The sequence below is a fragment of the Seriola aureovittata genome, chromosome 13, assembly GCF_021018895.1.
Source record: "Seriola aureovittata isolate HTS-2021-v1 ecotype China chromosome 13, ASM2101889v1, whole genome shotgun sequence".
Taxonomy (NCBI): Eukaryota; Metazoa; Chordata; class Actinopteri; order Carangiformes; family Carangidae; genus Seriola; species Seriola aureovittata.
The window spans coordinates 23,198,465-23,219,120 of record NC_079376.1 but is presented as its reverse complement, the minus strand read 5'-3'; the positions used below and the strand labels follow the sequence as shown (position 1 = coordinate 23,219,120).

The 20,656-nt window shown below is 40.7% G+C and overlaps 1 protein-coding gene across 3 annotated transcripts; it reads left to right on the top strand.

Moving 5' to 3' along the window:
- Window positions 1-482: 482 nt before the first annotated feature.
- Window positions 483-18,917, top strand: LOC130180419 (uncharacterized). 3 transcript variants are annotated; one of them, XM_056393927.1, is made up of 5 exons: window positions 485-708; window positions 3,487-7,568; window positions 10,416-10,539; window positions 12,114-13,013; window positions 15,563-18,917. In XM_056393927.1, exons 2-5 carry the CDS (start codon window positions 4,139-4,141, stop codon window positions 16,131-16,133), a joined length of 5,025 nt encoding a protein of 1,674 aa, XP_056249902.1. In that variant the 5' UTR covers window positions 485-708; window positions 3,487-4,138; the 3' UTR covers window positions 16,134-18,917. The 3 variants fall into 3 exon arrangements, with proteins under 3 accessions (XP_056249905.1, XP_056249902.1, XP_056249903.1); XM_056393928.1 differs by having other exon boundaries at window positions 698-830; XM_056393930.1 differs by lacking the exon at window positions 12,114-13,013 and having other exon boundaries at window positions 483-708.
- The last annotated feature ends 1,739 nt before the right edge of the window (window positions 18,918-20,656 follow it).

Below are 20,656 nucleotides of genomic sequence, written 5' to 3'. Positions count from 1 at the left end.
AAATAGATAGATAGATAGATAGATAGATAGATAGATAGATAGATAGATAGATAGATAGATAGATGATAGATAGATAGATAGATCTGTCTCTCTTTCATACTTCTCTTTCGTTACCTCATTTCTAAAATGTCTGATGGTGATGATTTCCCTTGGGTAACCCACTCAGGTCAACTAAATCTAGATGGGATTGAGAGACGGGGGAGAGAAAGATACAAAGACAGCAACACAGAGAGATGACGGGTGAGAGATAAGAATGAGAGATGAGCTGGAGAAAGAAAGAAAAGAGAGGCAGATGGAGAGGAGAGGAGAAGTTGGTCTCTTTGCAGCTCCAAAGCTCTTAAAGCCCTGAAGCTGTGTAGAGTGTAAATGGGAGGGAGAAAGAGAGATAGAGGAAGAGAAGGAGAGACCGAGAGGTAGAGGGAGGCTATATCGAGGAGAAGAAAGGCCAGAAGGGAGAGAGAGTGAAAGGGAGAGGAGGGGGGGGGGGTTTGCGTTGGTGTGCTGGTTGGCAGAGAGAGCGCTTGTCAAAAAAACCTTCCTCTGACAGAAGGCATGATTCACAGCAGAGAGAGAGAGAGAGAGAGAGAGAGAGAGAGAGAGAGAGGGGAGAGAGAGAGGGAGAGAGAGGGAGACAAGCGACAGAAAAAGAGAAAAACGGCAGAGATAAAGAGAGAGAGACAGAGAGAAACGACAGGGGCAGAGATGCCGGTAAGAAAAAATAAATGAGGATGCTGATTTGAGGCAGGATGACAACACATTACCGGGATGGGACTGAGTTCGATGGACTGGATTGACTGATGCCTTTTAATGACTGTGACCATGTTGATAAGGTTTTGGCTTTTCTATTGATCGGGGTAAAATAGAGCAGGTGGCAGCAGCAGTGATGAAAGGCAGGGTGGGGGTGGTGGTGGTGGTGGTGGTGGTGGGGTAGTGGTGGGATGCTTAAGAATGAAGGCAGACTACGAATGATTCTCAACTATCAATAGAGTCCTTTGATGGAGCTTAACTAATTTGTGCAGAAGGCATCACTAATACATGCAATTTAGACAGTTCTGACTCTTTTATCTTACAGAGATGGATATTAGCAGGGATACTTCAGGACTAATGTGGAAAGATGTCTAAAGATGTTTTTCAGTATGTGACTATCTGGTGTTTTCTTTATGTGGCAAAAAAATGTACTAAATCAAAAGTTTTTTGAATCAGTCAGTGATTTTTAATACTTGCCCCCCCCCCCTGAACTGGCTCAAGTGTGATGAAATTAGTCAGTGTTGTGCTGAGGTTACCACACAGTATGTAGGGTGGGTGCTACATTTCAGTGGTCAAAATTTGTTTTAAATGCCTTTTCTTGTGCTGTCAGTGACTTTCTGTGAGATGTTTTGAGCTAATCATCATATAAGAGTTGGCTAGTTGCTGTAGTTGAACCAGTTTGCTACATTCAACATCAAACCAAATTTTCACAATGTCATACTAGGACATGTTGAAACATTCAGCTTCAGATTTCCCATATTGATGTAGGGAACAGCTTTGAAGAAATATTGACGTCATCTTGACTTTATTTTTGGCACCAAGTTTGCATGGTGCTTTAAGGCTGCTTGGTGCAGGCTGTCGCAATAACATCGCGCCAACTTCAAAATGTTTGCCGAGTTGTTTGAGGATTTTATCTTTTGTTGTGTTGGCTGTGAAGACTTTTTCACCCTTTTGGTTGTGAGAGCTGTTGGTATTTTTTATGTCCAAGGACATATAACTTATATGAAACTGACCACAGAGATTAGCCACATAGGACTTCAGTATTTATCTTAGGGTTTAGCCCGGTAACATATACTAATATCATGAAGAACATCTATCGTTCGTTGCTTTTGCTATGAAGTGTTCTCACCCTTAAGGTTGTGAAAACCGTTGTTCCATGTCATAATATATAGCTTCTACAAAATGGCATAGCAATGAAGTTACGATATTTAGCTTAGTCTTCAGCCCAAACTCCTTCAAAATGTACTTAAAGACTTATACAACTGGTAGTTTATCCTGTCCTTTGGAGAAAAACATTTAGGTCTAAAAATATACATTTTGTTTATATCTTTTGCTGTCTTGCCTCAGAAGTGTTTGTCATCTTTATGAAGTGCTAAAGAAAATTAAACTTAAGGGTTAGCCAACTAGGACTACTGTTTCTGACTCAGTGTTCAGGGTGCTTGGAAGAAAAACAGTATTGTGTACAATACATTCGTACTCAGTGTTTTTGAAATGATGGCATCACAACTACATTATAAAAGTGAATACCTGTTGAAAAAAGAAAAATTCTGAAAGACGGTTTAAGCATGCAATGTTGTTTCCATATGGTCCTCTCCTAATCAAAGCAAAGGGCTTCTCTTCTCAGCCTTATCGACAACCCACTGACGGATGGAGGTCCTTGGGTTGGTGTTTCTAGCTGTAATCAGTCGTTGGATTGAAATTAAAGAGGCACTCAGCAATTTTACATTACAGCTTCATTAAGTTGTGGGGGCTCACAAGAGAAAGAATGACTTGACTCGACACTTCAAGTTTGTAGCACAGGCATTCTGTTAAAAATCCCATGGCAAAAAAACATTTAGGTGAGACTGCGTAGGGATGGATTATTAAATGTACAAATTGCTAAACAATACTTGTACATAACCTCTGTCGAGTTTCTCAGTGTTGATAAATGATCTGTCTAGTGTCTAGCATATGAACATTTAGAGTCATCAGTGTTTAAGAAGTAGCATTAATTTAATAGGATTGATCTGAATTTGCAACTTTTCCTCAATTAATCACTTAATGTCTCTAAACGCAAACTCTTCGCTATTGATTATTGATGTGTTTTTAACAACAGCATTTCAGACAGTTATATTAAAGTGTTATTGTAAAATGCAGTTTAAATGCGAAAAAACGCTCTCTCTTCCTTACTTTGCTGTTGAGTGAATGCATTGTTCGGTAGAACTGACTGAAACTGCCATGTAATGCATCCCCTGTTATTTCAGCTTAGGTCATTATTAAATAGTATAAGATTGAGTCAAGCCAAAATGGCCCAAAATATGTACAGATAAAGCCATACCTGATGAAAATTGCGTCTCTTTCTTTCTTAGACTGTGTTGCGTGTATGAAATTCACAGTTTGCCAGCCTGCTGTTTACTAATCAGTGTACTTGGTTTATTAATCTGTTCCCATTTTTTCATTCAACATTATTTTCTACCACGTGACCTGTGGGGGAGCTACATACTGATGACATCATCAGGGTTATTTTCTCAGTCGTAAGAAAGCTCCATTCAGAGCCACAGAGTACATTATACAACTGTTTTCACAGGCTGAGTAGAACTTCTTGTGACAAGTAAAGAGACATGTTTAAGATTGCTAATCGGAGATCGAAGATCTTAATACTGAATATGCTAATAACAACTCACTTTGATATTTATGGACAGACATTTTCAAACTGTTTTATGTTCAAATCTTTTTTGTTGCTTGCTTTGTTTTCCACAGACAGATGACGGTAATCAACAAACGCAGCCAGAATGAGCGGAGAAACTTTGACTGGATTCAGTCCTCAATCCACTGTCCTCTGTCTTTCTGTTGCTCTGTGTCTGACTGACTAATGCTCAGCTTGATAAAGACGTAACTGGCTCTTAACAGACAGCCTGAAAAATAAACAACAAGAACAAATTCAATGCAGTCATGTCGGGAAAGAGTGGGAAAGAAGATGAGCTAAGAACAGTAACCCTGTGGACATAAAAACTGGACATATTTTGTCTTAACTTTTCATGTGTTTCTCTGGAATCTGGATGGAATTTTTCTTCAAGTAGGACACAATTTCCAAATATAATTTGGACATTATGTTTTTTACATCGTCTTTATGTCATGGAGATTTTGACAAGAAGATTTTCTTATCGCAAAATTTTCCTGACCTCTCATTACAAGAGAAGGAATATACTTCAGTACATTACAGTGAATGTAACGTTTTTCCAATTCATTTATTTTTCCATGGCCCTCTCAAAGCCAGCTGCCATGTGTTCTGAAGGTCACTTTTCAAGCAATTCTTTTCCAATTTAGTGAATTTAACAACTTCACAATTCGCTCTTCAAACTTCACGCGTGCCTCCCATCAACCCCTCCCACCATCAGCCATCCAACCAATCATGGGCAAGCCTCTTAGCCGTCCTGGGTGTTTCAGGAAGAGCTCCTGTTGCCTGGAGAAACATGGACCTGGGGATGGGAGAGTGGGAGGGCGAGATGGGGGAATGGAAGGGGGATACGGAGATGGCTACGTACCCCAGCGATCCATTTATGATACCATGTGCATCAATCAACAGATTGACAGCCATCACCACCACCCTGGATCGATACGGCGAGATGGTGGAGGTGAGGGGAGTTTTAGCTACTCTGCAAGTGGCTCCCTTAGAGTTAGCCGGTCCCCAGCTGACATGTTCGATTCGCAACCCCGCTCTTTAACTCCAAACCCCTCATTTGTGCGACGACTGGATGAAAGAGCCATTTATGATTCATTGAAGCTTGGGGCTCAAGATGCCGATGGTGGTGGCTGCCACTCACCAGGCCATTTCAACCGATCAGTTTCTCCCTCTGTGTCCTCGTTCTCAGCGCCGGGAGTTTCCTCATCCAAGAAACATCACCATCATCACCACCATCACCATGGAGACAGCACAAAGAGCAGAGATGGACGACATTCCTGGAAAGTCTTGACACCTCCAAAACACCTGGAGTGTCTGGAGCTTACTACAACTGAAATGATGGACCGAGGAGGGGGATATCTGAACCCAGGGCACTACCCTCCCCCTGGGGGCCAGTCCTCCTCTCTTACCTCCCCCCTCATTTCCCCTTTCTCCGGCTCACCTCTTTCTTCAGGTTACCATACTCCAGTCTTTTTTTCTCCTGCTAAACCTCGCCCCAGTCAGACTCAGAGTTTGCGCTGTTCCCCTCCTCATGTAATTCAGCCTAGGCATTATTCCCAAACCCAGAGTCTGAGGTTGTCACCACCCCAAGAGCTTAGAAGATCACCCTACCGTGCCCAGCTGGTCCAACTGTCTGCTCATGACCTTGAGCAGGACCTGAGGGATCGAGGAGGAGGATGGGGCCGCAGTGAGCGAGAAAGGGAGTGGGAGAGGGAGAGAGAAAGGGAGATGGAGCGAGGGTGGGCCCAGCGAGAGTGGGAAAGAGAGAGAGAGAGGGGGAGGTTGGAGAGAGAAAGGGCAAGAGAAAGAGAGAGGAGGGATACATCAACTTTTGGAACCTTTGGCTATGGTCGACCAGTTCCTCTGCATTCAGAGAGAGACTCTGTGTTTTTAGAACCCGAACAAGTTTTAGACACAACACCCCTGTTGCTCCCCCAGCCCTCACCTTCACCCTCCCCCAGTGCTGCCCCAAGAATGGGCACTGGTGCTGTGGGTAGGAATAGAGCTGGGTCAAAGGTGGGCCCCGAAAGTGGAGGTGGGGGAATGGTTTCAAAGTTTGACAATGGGAGTGTCGGTTTGGTGTTAGTTGACAGCAAATCTGGGTGTGGGCCAAGGTTAGTAAGTGAAGTTTGTGTTGCAAACATGTCAGAGGCTGAAATCAGGGCTGGAATACAAGAACACCACAGAACTGAAAGTTGGAACAAATATGACAAAGGATCCAGGGCTATCATTAAAAATGGGTCTGAAACAAGAATGGGCTCGCAGGTGAAAACAAGACCAGGGGGACGGGATTTGGAAGGAAAAGTGCAATCTGGGGTGGAGATAGAAAATATGGCTCCAGCTGTGAAGGACGGACATAGGGGAGGGACAAGGAGTGGAGAAAAAACTGGAAGGGGTGTGGCTAAACCAGAACCTATTGCTGAGGTGATACATTCAACTGTGATTGAGATTGAGGACAGGGTTGGGCCTAGAGATAAAGTTGAAATTAGAGATGGATCTGATCCAGGAATGAAGCCAGAGCTTAAGGCAGGGATTGAGGCTAAAGCTAGTTCAAAGCAGATGGAGAACAGGACTGGAACAGAAGCTGGAGTTGTAGCTGAAGTTAATAATGAGGCTGGTTCAGCAGCAGAGTCCAGAGTAGAATCTAAAGTTGAGACAGAAATTAACATTGCTTTTACATCTGAGCCTGAGGCAGCACTGGAAGCTAAGGTTGAAAATGAGACCATAACTCAGAGTAACAGTGAAATTGGGGTTGTCAGGGAAGCCCAGAATAGCACCAAGACTACAGATAAAGCTCAGAGTTTTGGACATAAAGCAGAAATAGACCCTGCAGATCAGGCTGAGAAAATGCCTTTGGACATTGATAGGATTGAATCTAGCCATATAGAGAAAGGTTCCAGATCCAAGAAGTCCAAATCATCCAAGGCCAGCTCCAGGACTCGACCTGGCACGGCCACAGGGCTGCGACCAGGCGTGGCCAGCCCACAGTTAAGCAGAGCGCTTGGAGACCTTGAGTCACCAGGCCCCTCTGAAGGCATTGAGTCCACCTGGCCTCGCCGAATCATTGTCAGAAAGAGGACAGTTCGGCAGGGAGGGGCACTTCACAACCTCCCTATTCTACCCCCACTCCCTTCTGTCCTCTCAGCATTGGAGAAGAGGCGCCCACATGCACACCTCCACCCCCGGCCAGGCCACTTCTCTGACAAACCGCCAACAGGCATTATTAATGCTACGAGTATGGTGGGACGATGCTCACTTAAAGAGCCCTCCAATCCAGAAACAGCACAGGTGGCCAGTTTAGTGGGCAGGGCTTCCTTGAAAGAGCAGAACTTGGAGCACTGGAGGGTCTGCAGAGAGCAGGAGGAACCCAGGAGTTCCCAGAGCAAGGAGAAACAAGGAGAGCAGAGTAAGGAGAAGACTGAAAGGGAGGAGCAGAACGGTAAGAAAGAGAAGAGAGAGAAGGAAAGGAGAGACGACAAAGACAAAAAGGATGAAAAAGTGGGTAAGGAGAAAGAGCAGGTTGCTGTCAGTGAGGGGCTGTTAGAAGAAACCAAACAAGAGACGAGACGGGTTGAACAAAAAGTCCAAGTAAATATAAACAAAGCTAAGGAAGTGAAAAAGGAGAAAGATTTAGAAATAATATCTGAAAAGTTGGAGGGTAGAGGTATGAGGATTAAGGACAGAATACAAGAGCAGCATGAACAAGAGTTGGAGGTAGTGGTAACTAAATTACAGAAAGAAGAAGGTGAAGTAGAGGGAGGGGTAGGAGGGACACTAGAGGAAGAGGGGATGGAGAGTTGGGATGCTGTCCTTGAGATGGTCAACACATTGTGGGATGATGGTTGGGACAAAGGTGGAGCGGGAGGAGGATGTGATACTGATTCCTTCTCAGGCTCCCTGCAGCGTTGGCCTCTCCTCCGGCCCCCGGTTGGCTTTGGGGGATCCCACCCTCCCTCCTCGGCAGCCTCGGAGCTCAGCCTTACAGAGTTAGAAAGGAGAGCTAGGGAGCTGGACTCTGACCTGGAGCACTTAGACCTGTCTCAGCCTCATAGGGATAACCAGGATTTATACCAAACACTGCTGGAGCCACAGAGGGAACGAGCTGACATGTATCAAACTCATCCAGGGCCACAGAGAGAGAAAGCTGCTCTCTTGACAGGTAGATATTTATTTGATTTTCTGTATGTCTGTTTTCATTCTTCCCATGTTTTTTCATTCATGTGCCTGCAATGATATACTGGATTTGGAAAGTTCCATAACTATTATGTTAAAGGGGAACTCTATTGATTTTACTCAAAAAAAAAAAAGGTCAGTTTATTTGTCATGGAGAAAATCTCTGTAATATCTGTGGCTCTGAAGGAGGTTAGTCATGTTTGAAAAAACATTGTGTGATGTCATTGGGGTTGTTGTGGCTTTTGCATGGAGACTTCAAATTTATAACAGAAAGCTTGGCTTAGCATGGGGTACCATGGAAGGATGGCTGAGAAAAGATGCTATTGTAGGATCCAGGGTTTTTAGAGCTTCACCCATACTAGGGGCTAAAGTTTTATCTTGGCCTCTGCTGCTTTGACCCATAGACTGTAAATAAAGATGGATGTAGCCTCCGTGATGTCACCCATAGCTTTCTGAAGAGTGGTTTTGAAGCTTAGTCAACTGTTCAACCGTTGCCATCTTGCGAGTTCTTTCATCAAAATTCATCCCCCATACAGTTGTCATGAAGGATGAGATAAGCTATAAAGTGTTTTAAAACAGTTTTTTGTACCAGGCTGTAAACATGTTTATTTGTTTTAAAGTTGGACATTTTAACATGGCAGTCTATGGGGATTCAAAGAAATGCAGTTTTTGTAATCTACAATTTGTAACATATTAGCAACTAACCAAATCATCAAAACCCATTTGGCACACAGTAGTCCACTTTACTTGATTGGTAATCTAGCCTTGCCCACAAAATTTATGCACACTGTCGTTACACACTGTCATCTACACAAAGTTGACAAATATCAACCATCACATCATCATATTCACAGACCTATTCTTTTTTATGTCTCTAGTATATAGATAATTAAGAAATATTAGCATTTATATTTTAAGCGGCATGGATGAAAATTAATCTATGGCAAATTACTGATATTTATAGATAAAGTAAAATGAAAAGTGAGAACTTGAGCTACAAAAATTTTAGACAATGTAATAATAAGTGTTTTGTATTTATGTGTCATTTTGAGCAATTAACATGTCTTCTTCTTTTAAAACTTTTCTTCAGAAAAAAAGCAGTAATATTATAGTGTATACACTGAATAGTTTCCTGAATTCAGCAGTTGCTTGTTTGTGACTGTCAAGAGTTTGGCTGGGATGTTGACTGTGAATTATTTCATTTCCATGGACCAAAATAAAACGTGGTGAATCAGTGCCAGCAAAGTGCAACTGTTCATTGAACTGAACTGATTAATCAGTTGCCATACACAGACATGGTTTCCCAGTATTTTCTCCTCATTAATATCAGGACAGTCCTTTAATATGACTTGAGAAAGGAGTAGTGAGGCAGGTAAATGAGAACCTCTGACAGGATCACAGAAACCTGAATCTCTGCAACTTTATAAATACAGTATAGCACTCTATTACCGTTTTGTCCATTAAAAAAATAATTTAGTGAGAACAAATCATTCCCCAGGTGAGCAAGACTTCAGAACATGTCAAACCTCAGTGCATTATTTCTTACCAATGCAATCCAGTTTTGTCTTGCATTTCTAAATATAATTTTAGATTTCAGTGTTCTCGTCTCCATGGACACACAGGTCAATCTCACTATGCATATAATTCTATACAGAGACCATAATGGGAAAATTCTAAAGTCTAATATAGCCACAATATCAATAAAACATAAAATACATAATATTATATGGGTATATGAAATCCTTTTCAATAACACAATGGCTTTCTCAGATAGGTCATTGATCATGTCAGCAAGATTCTTTTCAGTAATTGGGCCCAGATCAAGACTTAGACCAATTTTAATGCTGAAATAATTGGTAACATGCTTACAGCTGAAATACTCAACTGAGATCTACCTGTAAGACGTCTTTGCCAAGGTTGTACCAAGTACCAAGCTTGAATCCCTTGAATTGGTTGTAGTGTGATGGCGACGTTTAGGTACTAATTGCTAACAAATACTATTAAATACTAATACTACTAAAACTAATAAAAGTAAAAATAACACAGTTCAGTCATCCAGATGTAGTGGCATGGATTGTTATGTGAATGTACAATATGTATGTTGAAGTTTAGCATTTAGAGTCTGACTTCATAACTCCCCTCAGAGAAATACAGGGCTCAGCACAGCAGGGAATTGGGAGGGGAGTGACCAAGCGTTTAGGAGAACCTATGGTGGCCTTAAGGTAATGTAAAAATTAGAAATGCCCTCTCGAGAGCCAGTGTTTAGTTTGTCTGATCTGGGCTACTGTAGAAAACATAGTGTGTAACGTGGCAAGGCCCGTGGAAGAGGACCCACTCTGTATTTAGATATGAATGGCTCATTCTAACCTAGGGATAACACAATGATTCTTAGTTTCATGTGAATTTACACCAATGAAAACCTTTATGAACATTATATTCCATTTCTGCGAGTAGATCCCCTAAATCTTACACACTGGTCCTTTAAAGAGAAATTTGGATTAGGGCTTGTTTGCATGATTGTCATGTGTCTGAGGCATGGTGGGTGATGTTTGCTCATCCTATCTCAGCTCTATCCGTAGTCCACCATATTACCTAAATGTGATTTGTTGGCTCCAGTACTGTACTGACAAAATTATCCTCTCAGAAACCTATACATGTGGCACTTTTCAAATCCTGAAGAAATGAAAGAATGAATAAATATTGCAACAGCGACCAGAACATGGCGAATATTGACCGACTGGCTCTGATTAAATATCCAAAGGCTTGGCCAGGAGGAGGATGAATGGTGGAATGTACTGCTTATATCTCCTGTTCTTCTTGTTAAATTTTCCAGGAGTGGGGAGCAGATCCCAGGTCAGTTTGGAGCTTAGTGCTATGGCCTCACCAGCTACAGACACAGACAGACCTCCTGTTGACTGGTCAAACAAATCTGCTGTGACTTCCACTGTTGGCACAAGGTAACTCAACGAACATGGTTATTGCAGGCACTCTCTCCTCCAGATGTTGACATACATGTATACAAGGCGAGAACAAATCCAGGTTTGAAGACATACTGAAGATCTGATCAAAGTCAAGGCCATAATGTTGTATTATATTTTGGTATTTGCTGTTTTTTGGGATTAGGTTCGTGAACGTATGACTTTTGTAGGGATATTTGGATATTTTAAATTCATTTTCTGGGCGCCACAATCACCACATCGATGTTAAGCATGGCAAATGTAACACAGTTACATAGTGGTATAGTAATATAGTTCAAAATTGATTGTGTTTGGATTCTATTTGTAAATAACCACTAAATGCAAATTTAATACATAAAACTTCTTGAGGTTGAGCAGTGAATGATATTAACAAACAAAATGGCAGTGGCAACTTCAGCATTGAGTGCTATTTCTTTAGTTTAGTACTGCTGACTTCCAATTGCAACAATTCAAGCAATTTGTTTATTAAGTGATATGTGTGTACATGTGAGTTATTTGTTCAGAGATTCGACAGCACATTCACACATTTGTTGCATTTGTCTACCAAATACATTGCGTTGCCATTTCATTGCTTTTCGCTTGTCATTATTATGAACACCTCATACTGGTAGAACAGCAGGAGTGTCTACCCATAGTTTAGGATGAGAAAAGGCACATCAGTACAAGCAAGCAGTACAGTGTTGATGAGCTGCTAGAGAAAGGAAACAAGAACTGAAGTTGTTTTGTTTTGTTTTTTTTTTAAATCGGTAGTGACACGGATTTAGCACTAAGAAAGGCTGGCTTTCAGTGTAATTCCAATACACTAGACCAATAAGTGGTTCTTATGAAAGCCCCAAACTGCTATTGGTGTACAGCAGTATGTGTACCAAAGTCCATGTGGTCAAATATGGACTGTGATGCCTGTACAGTAACGGCTGGTTTTTGAATGTGGACCATCTGGTCTTGACAGGCTGAAGTGGTGCTGTACAACATTTGCTTTTACTAGCAGGGCATAGAGTGCAGTAAGCTTAATATCTTTTTAACTTATTATTTTTCAAACTCTCATTAAATTTACTTTTGTATGTTTTTCTTTATTTTTACAGTATTTAACACTGGACAGTTATAATTTTGCTGGATAATATTTTTAGTCTGGACCATTATATAACTAAGGGCTATTATAAAAATGATTAGTAGGTGAATACAGGTGTTGTGTGCATATTACACAGCACATCACATGTCAAAATGAATTGTAGTTCATTTGGTCTCACACAAATAAAGTAGGTGTGCAAGCAAAACTATCAAAGTGCCTTTTCCTTAATCTGGCTTTAGTAGATCATCATAACAATCTACTGACCATTAATATGACCATTGTACCTGACTAATAAGTGAAGACATCAGCCAAACCATGCCATGGCCCCAGCCAAATTAGTGCGCTAATGTATTTATAATGATGTGGTAGGTTGGCAGGTTGTGGTAACCAGTGGTAGACAGAGACCATTAGGAGTCAAAGTCACAATCGCTTAATAGACACATGGGGATGTAGCAGTCATTTGACTGCCTTTTCTTTTTTCTAGCTCTACTAAGGAGGACAGCTCTCCAGACTCCAACTTAACGCTTGAGTCAGACTCCAGTGGCGTCTTCCTCTCATTATCCAATCAGAGCCAGGAGGAAGCTGGCTCTGACAGCGACCAGCCAGTGAGTGGCTCCGACTTAGGCAGCAGCAGCACGTCACTGGAGAAGGACGGGGACGATGGAGGATTAAAAGAATGGGGAAGGGAGGAGAGTGCAGAGCTACAGTGGTGCTACCCGTCCCTCCTTAACACCTCCTTGCATGAAGACATAGAAGGAGATATCGAAAAAGAGCAAGCAAGACATGGAATGATGGGGGATGAAGAGAGAGGGAATGATGAGAATGGAAGGAAAGATGGTAAGATAGGAGTATTTTCAATCATTAGGTCCACACTCAACCATTCAGATATTGAGGACTCCCCGACTCACAACCCTCAAAATGAAGCAAGGAAAAAAGTGACCCTCATGGGAACCGACTCCCCTCTTCCCCTGTCTCCCTCAAAACAAACAGTCAAGCACTTTCTAGATCCTAATCAGAAACCAATCAGAAGCTCAGGACTGGACTGTGGTGACTTAGATCCCTTTGTCCAATCGGATAGCTTTGTTTACCTTGCCGTGTCTGCAAGACCTGCCTCCAGGGGTGAAGTCACCACAGTGACAGAAGTTCCCACCCATGATACAAAACAAGACTTGATGCAAATAAGACTTGATGACACAAGACAACATTTGGATAGCATTAAAACACACTTGGACCAGACAAGTCCAGAACATGATGCCAAGCCATCTCACCTTGCCCTACAAAAACCAGAGGAAGGAGATTTTCTGTGCACGGACAGCTTTGTCTATCTGGCTGCTCCAGCCTGCCTCCTGCTGGGCCCTGCAGGAACCTCACCCTACAGTGGCAGGTATGTGCATCTTTGTGTATTTAGCTGTAGTGCATTTTATTGTTAAAGAAATTTAGCTATAGATCCATCCATCAATTTTCTGCTTCACCTACCCTGTGTCGGGTCATGGAAGCAGTCAGCTAAATAGCCCAAGTGTCTTTGTCCCTTGCCATTTCTTACTGGTCTCCCTGGGGGATACAGAGAAGGTCCTAGCCAAGGTGGGATATGTGATCACTCCAGTATGTCAAGTTCAGTCAAGTTAAATTTTATTTATCCAGCCCAATATCACAAATCTGCTTTAAGGGGCTTAACAATCTGTACAACAATGTCTTCTGGGTCTTTCACGAGGTAACCTTCCGGCTGGGTGTGCCTGCGATACTTTCACAGGGAGGCGTCCAGGAGGCTTCCTAGTCAGATGCCCAAACCACCTCAACTGGCTCCTTTCGACACACTGGAATAGTAGTGCAACTTCTTCAAAGGGACTTAGCTCCTCACTCTAGCTCTTAGGATACCCCCACCAGCCTTTGACAATCTGGTCATTTGCTTTGGTCATTACCCAAAGCTCATAGCCATTTGATAGTATTGGAATATAGACCAGTAAATTGAGTGTCCGCTTCAACCTTAGTTGCCTCTTCATCATAACAGTCAAGTACAGCATCCACATCACTGCCAATGTAATCCATATGTTGTTCTCACATTCCATTTTCCATTCAAGTAATGTCTAGTTGAGGTTCCTGTTCGCAAGGTTTTCAATTCCCACCACCAGAGGACTTTTTCTGTCATCTCAGGGAAGGATAGGCAAATGGAATCCAAGTAGCCTATGTTCAAAGGCCCCATTGTAGCAGCAGCTGCTTAGAGTGGTGCCCAGAATGTTATTTGTCCCTTATATGGTTGCAATGACCTTGTCAATGGACTATCTTAGGAGGACGTCTATGGATTCTTTTTGAGCTTGTTTGATTCAGCAGACTGGGGAAGCAGCACATACTGTAGGCATCAGGAGGCCAAAGGAGCCCTGGAGAAGGTTCTGTAAGATGTCTCAGGAAAGGGTGAAGGTCGTTGCTCCAGCTGTGTTGTGAGTGGGGGTGGGTGGGATCGTGGGGTGGGGGTGGGGTGGGGGGGTCGGTTGACCAGGACTGGGGGCACTGTCAAATGTGGGACTATTAAAGAAACATGTGAATCTGAATACAATAATTCCGAATTTAGCACAATGTGATGTGATGTGGAATTCCATTTCCATGCAAAGGCTTGCTTTGATTCATTATCATTCTTTTTCATCTAATTTTTGTTACAAAATCATTGTAAAGTTATAATATGTTGGGTGCTCACCGTGAATGATTGGTCCTAACTGCAGCGGCCCAGGTTCGAGTCCGACCTGCGGCCCTTTGCTGCATGTCAGCATGTCATCCCCTCTCTCTCTCTCTCCCCGACTTTCCTGTCCCTTTATCGCTATCAGATTAAAGGCAAAAATGCCCTAAAAGCTTTAGAAGTAATAGGTTTAATACATGACTTAAATGTCTAAAAATGACTAGACCTGTTATACATTTTGTTGAGTTGTGTGCTTACATTATCCCAAATGTTTCAAGTAATTTTCAAACCTAGAGAAATCCGTAGACTAATTTCAAACAAGGTAATGGTCCATTTCATTTGGTTGCCTGTCAATGACGTCATATCTCCTTTGCTCATTCATCAGCATTGTGGTCGTCTGCCAGTTGTTTGTCAAAATGAACTTTTTATACAGTTTTAAGCCACAGTTTTATTACGCACTTTTAGATCTTGGTAGTTTAAAACTATATATTTCAATCGGATGAAAGATTTTTGTCATTGGTCATCTAGATCATTATTAAAGAAACAAGCTGAGCAAACAGTGGCAGCTCAGTTCCCAGCCCCTCCGAGATGTGATGTGTCCGCTGAACAGTGTCGTGAAAGACGCTAACTTTTAATGTGGAACTGCTTAACTCAGTGTTTTTAACGGATTTAATCACAGGCTCCATTTGTTTTGGAACGGAGGAGACCCCTGCCGATAATTTGACTTCCGGGAAAATCCTCCTGAATGTCTGGAAACGTTAGTGGCTGCTAGGCTCACAGTCCCTTTGACACTTGTGTCTGCTGTACAGCGTCAGAGAAGACCTCTGCAGATAATTTGGCTCCTGGTAAAAACCTCCTGAATGATTGACACTGAAGGAATCCTATGACTACAATGATGGCAATAGTCGTGAAGACAACTCCCATGATCCCACATCACTTCACGACATCACCAAACTCTGTCTTTTGTTATTGTTTTGATTGCGAGACTCCTAACAGATTAAAATTACATACTGTGCATTTAAATAGTAGCGTGTTTATGGTTCCCTCCTCTCTCTGTTTAAAATTCAGCACTACTTATAATACTGTGTCATTCAAGGTTGCTTTTGTCTTCTTGCAGTAGTTTTAAAAGCAGTGCGTTAGTACTATTCAAATCAGAATGAACATACTAGACAAATATTTTGAATCATTTTAAATAAAGATGCGTGATACACTCAATATTACCATAGTGCAATTTTACTCAAATTCTGTATATCATGTTTTTCCAGGGACTCTGACTCAGAGAGTTCAGGCTCTGGCCCTGTTGATCTCTCATTGCTGGGTTGTGGCTCAGTGGCGGGAGACAGTGACTGGGACTCAGACCTATCCGACTCCGATCCCAGTCGCTCCTCCAGAATCTCTGCTACTGGAAGCAAATCTGCGGCTGTTGCACGACCCAAGCGACTGCCTGCTGAGCCTGGTTGGGACTTGTTTGGAGAAACCACTGAACCTGAAGTGCTGAGTGAGCTGTTCACCGAACAGGACAGAAACAACAATGGCAAAGCAAGAAAGGTTACCGGGGTTACCACCAGCATGGCAGTGACACCAGGCATTCCAATGCCAACTCAGCCTGTTGCTACACCAGTGAGGCAGACGACAACAGTAGAGCAGGTGTCAACAACAAAGAAAGTGACATGGCAGTTTAAACCAGCCCAGAGGTCAGTGTGCACAGGAAGCAGAAAGGAGAAAGAGAAGGAAGTGGTAAGGTTCACAGAACTGGGCGGAGGCGAGACCCACAGACCCCCACCTTCGTCTTCATCATCTTCATCATCCTCACCGTCGTCATCATCTTCTGGTTGACTTGTGATCAAAATGGTTTTTGTTTGACAGTGACGATGGTTTTTGAAGCTGAATTGGTTGCAGAAAGGTTGAAAAGATGTTCAACTTGTTTTGTAGAAACTGAGAGTTTGAACAACTACAGCTTTTTTTGTCTGTAAATTTTGAATTCTGCATCTAGCTGCTGCCATTGCCTTCTTATGACCTTATAAAGGCTGCATAAAAGACTAATTACTTGTCGCATTTTCTTAGATTAGCCTATACAATATCATATATAATCAGTTTTAGTTTGAGACAGTATGAGACTCAGGCTAAACAGAAACCTTCAGGTTGAGATTTTGTGAAAATATGACCAATGATTGAACAATTAGGTAAGATATGCACAGTATCATTCCGAATGGGTTTTTATCAACAGTCAACTTTTGAAACAGAGGATTGATTTATTAGTTACATATTATCTATCTAAATAATACATATGAATAGCTCTGTGTTTTTTTTTTATTATTATTTTATTCTACTGAATGTACTGTACAGTATATACACAACTATAAGGATCCACCCTCAAACAGAATACACACATCAGGTATTCTCAATAATTTGGTTAGGTAACCTGTATTTAAACGTTATCACAATAATTGGAATTCAGTTACAATAAAACGTGTTGAATGTGTTATGATTACAGTTTTTATAGAGATTACACTTCCTCCCCTATATAAAGCCTCAATTATACACCTGATCATTTATGTACTTAAAACCTGACTTTTAAAAACTGGCTGAAGTCGAACTTTACAGTGTACAAGGTATTTTATAATCACATCGAACTCTACAGTGTATTTAACAGTGTGTTGATAATATATTTTGAACATTGAGATAATTATAGAGCAAAATATATATGTGATGAATGTGAAAAGATGAACAAATAATGGAAGGATTTACGGTATCACCTTACATCATTACACAGTAATAACATGGTAATTCTGGGGTAATAGTTTGATAATAAAGAGGTAACAATTGAGTAGTAGCATGTAATTACCAAAGTAATAACCAGTTAATAGCTTGGTATTAACAATGGGTATATCTGGTTAATATTAGACACAAATTTATGTAACACAGTGATAACGGGCCAAAACAAAGAGTAATAATGGGGAAACATATAAGATAGCAAAGATGCAAAACTATATAGTAATAGTATAGTAGTATTTTTGGTAACAATATACCGGGTAACAATAAAATTCTTTTATCAGTCCAAAAGTGTTTCCAGGTAAACATATATTATATTAAACATGTATTTTGTTATGTAATACCTCAAAATTAAAGGAAAAGTTTGGAACGCAAGAGAGGATAAGTTTTAGCATTGCAATATGGTAATTACCAATTTTGACTTCCAAGAATTTTCATGTGATTTTGAAGGTATTACACTGATAGTAGCCTATACAATTGTGAAAACAGCAACCTATATTACCTCATTATTATTGGGTTATAACCCCATTTATGTCATCATATTAGCATATTTTCAGCCAAATATTGCACCGATATAATCATTTTATTGTTAGCAGGTTATTATATTGTTACCAAAATATTACTATACCATTACTATATAGGTTTGCCTTGTTATCTATAAATGTGCTTCCCATTATTACCCTTTGTTTTTGGCCCCTTTTCACCCTGTTACATACATTTTAATATTACCCAGATACACCCATACCAAGCAATTCCAAGTTATTACCTGGCTATTACTTTGGCAATTATATCACTCAATTATTACCTCTTTATTATCAATTAATTACCCCAGTATTACCATATTATTACCAAACTGTAATGTAAAGTGCTACCGGATTTAGTAATAACATTTAATTTAAATGTTTTATTTATCAATTAGATTTGAAATTGTGAATGTAATAATTGAGCAATATGCTTACAGATTCATGCTATACTCTATGTTTCATATGTGGAAATGTTGCCTGTGTGATGTGTATAATAATTAATGAGATTAATTTTATTTATACAACCAAATATTAATTGTAAATGCAGTTATTAAACACAAATACACTAATTTAGAGATTCTATGTGTAACATTTTTAAACATCAATTTATCATTGGGTAACTCGGTACAATTGCCATAAACAATAAGACCATGGTTGAGATGACTGATAGTCTCACACAAGTGTTGTTTTTAGTGCTAGTGTTTCTCAAAATAAAGACTTCATCTCCCATAATCCCCTTTGCACCAATTTCTCCTTCTGTGGCATCTCTGAAGAGGATAAACATGTTGGAGACATTTTTTTTCCATTTGCCTCTCGCTCCCATTTGTCACAGTTAGAAAATTTGACAGCTTTAGCTCTGTTGGTGCTGAAAGTATAGCCCCCCAGACAATTTCCCTCCAAATCAAAGTCGGAGGCACACAATGTAAAACACAGTGTGGAGGCTGGTAGAGCTGCCAGTCACCTCAGCAGTGGTCTTGTTGTTGAGTAATTATAAGTACTAATGTCTCAAAATGAATGTGGTTATGATTTACTGATGTTAAAAATTATACACATAGCACCTTTAAAAGAGCACAAAATGCTATCAGATTTGTTACCCTATTACAAATATGACAAAGGAAAGGTTGAAGGTTAACAAATTATTGTCAGTTACACAATAATAATTCTTGTTACACTATGATGTCATTATGAAAGCCTGCGTGGGAAGTGATAACAGGCAAATCAGATCCTGGTTTAATTTGTTTGAAATTTGCACTTGAATTTCACATTGGTTAGTGAAAGGCAACTGTTTGAATTTTGATAAACTCCGAGTCAATTAATCTATTGAGGGGATGCTGCAGCAATATTTCTTGACTGAGACTGATGACATAAGAAGTTTTTTTTTTTATGTGAAATGAAAACTCTTTCTGTGTGCAGCTTTAAATGCTCTGCCATTCCTTATTCTTGAAGATGAATCAACAGGATTTGGGAGAGTCCTAATTGCACCTGTCAGGTTCAATTTCTTTCTGGTGCTTTTGAGCAGATGTACAAGCACATCCACAGAGGAATTCAGCAGTTGATTAGCATATCTGTATTTTTAAATCTGCAGGTCTCTGTTGTTGAAAGTTAATGTTAATCACAGCTAAACTAATGACTGGTGAAGGTTTAAAATGACCACAGCCTGTGGCTCCTTGTGATTTTCTTAACTATGTTAAAATGCGTTCAGTGTACATTTCTTGATATTGTCATAACACCCAACAGCACCCCAAATCCTGTTGAAAGTCAGGAGTTTCAAAACATGAAAAGTGAGAGCTGTGAGGACATTTTGGCATGGCTGGATAAAGCAGCTAGGTGGCCTCCCATAGCGAAGAAACCAAGCTGGAATAATAATACTTAACTCAGGTTCTTTGTGTGTCAATTTGTGGTAAATTGATTAAACACAAAGTTACATAGGAATAGGCACCATGTAAACACAAAAGGGTGTTTTAACCTCTCCATTACAATCAAAATGGAGTGTTCAGAATGTTATCCAAAAGCTGTAATCAATTACTCAATACTAATTGAAAAAGTAATTACATTACTTATCCATTACTCAGCAGCAAAAGTGATGCTTCATATTACTTGAAACTTTATTTTGGTACTCAGCCCAGCACAGTCAACGGTGCCTTTAAAACGACTCAAAATCCTCCACAAAAACACACACACACACACACACACACACACACACACACACACACACACACCACATCTTTTGTATTTTTTGACCATCCATCAACAAGTTTAGCCTCAGTGACAGTGCTCCATAAAGTCACACACCCTCCATATCTACACATAAGTAGGTGATATCTAAATTAGGGCTGGGACGATTATCCGACGTAATCGACGTTGTCGATTATAAAAATTATTCGACGTGGAATTTTAGTGTTGACGCGTCGTGTAAAACCACACAGGGTAAATGTTCATAGAACAAAACCGGAACTTTCTAATGGGACCGTTTATATCCATGGTCTTTGGTTTACCCGGATACAAGCGCAGCGCACGGACTGGGACAACGCGGTGACGTAATTGAAGTCATTGACTACGTGAATGATTTGCGTCTGTGTAATCTATTTGAACAACATGGCGGCGTCTACCAGCAGTACGACGGAGTGTGTGGAGCAACACGCGGCAAAAAAGGCTCGCACACGGTCTTCCAAAGTTTGGGAATACTTTAATCTTGACTCTGTGTGTGTTGGACGGGGCAAATTGTTATATTAAATGGAAAATAACTGTAAAATAAGTGCAATAAAATTACTGTTAGGTTAATAAAAAAAATAATCGTTAGATTAGTCGAATAATCAAAAAAATAATCGCTAGATTAATCGTTTAAAGAATAATCGTTTGGGACAGCCCTAATCTAAATGCTGGCCTACCCCCTGGCTACCTTTAGCAAACCAGTTTAGAACATACAACATGTGAGACAAGTCTCTCCAATGAAAGAGACCAAAATGATATAACACTTCATCTAACTATTGCAAACAAACCCATTCCCATTGTCAAAGCAATAGTAACACCAGGATTAGTAATTCGACACCCTCTTAAAATAAT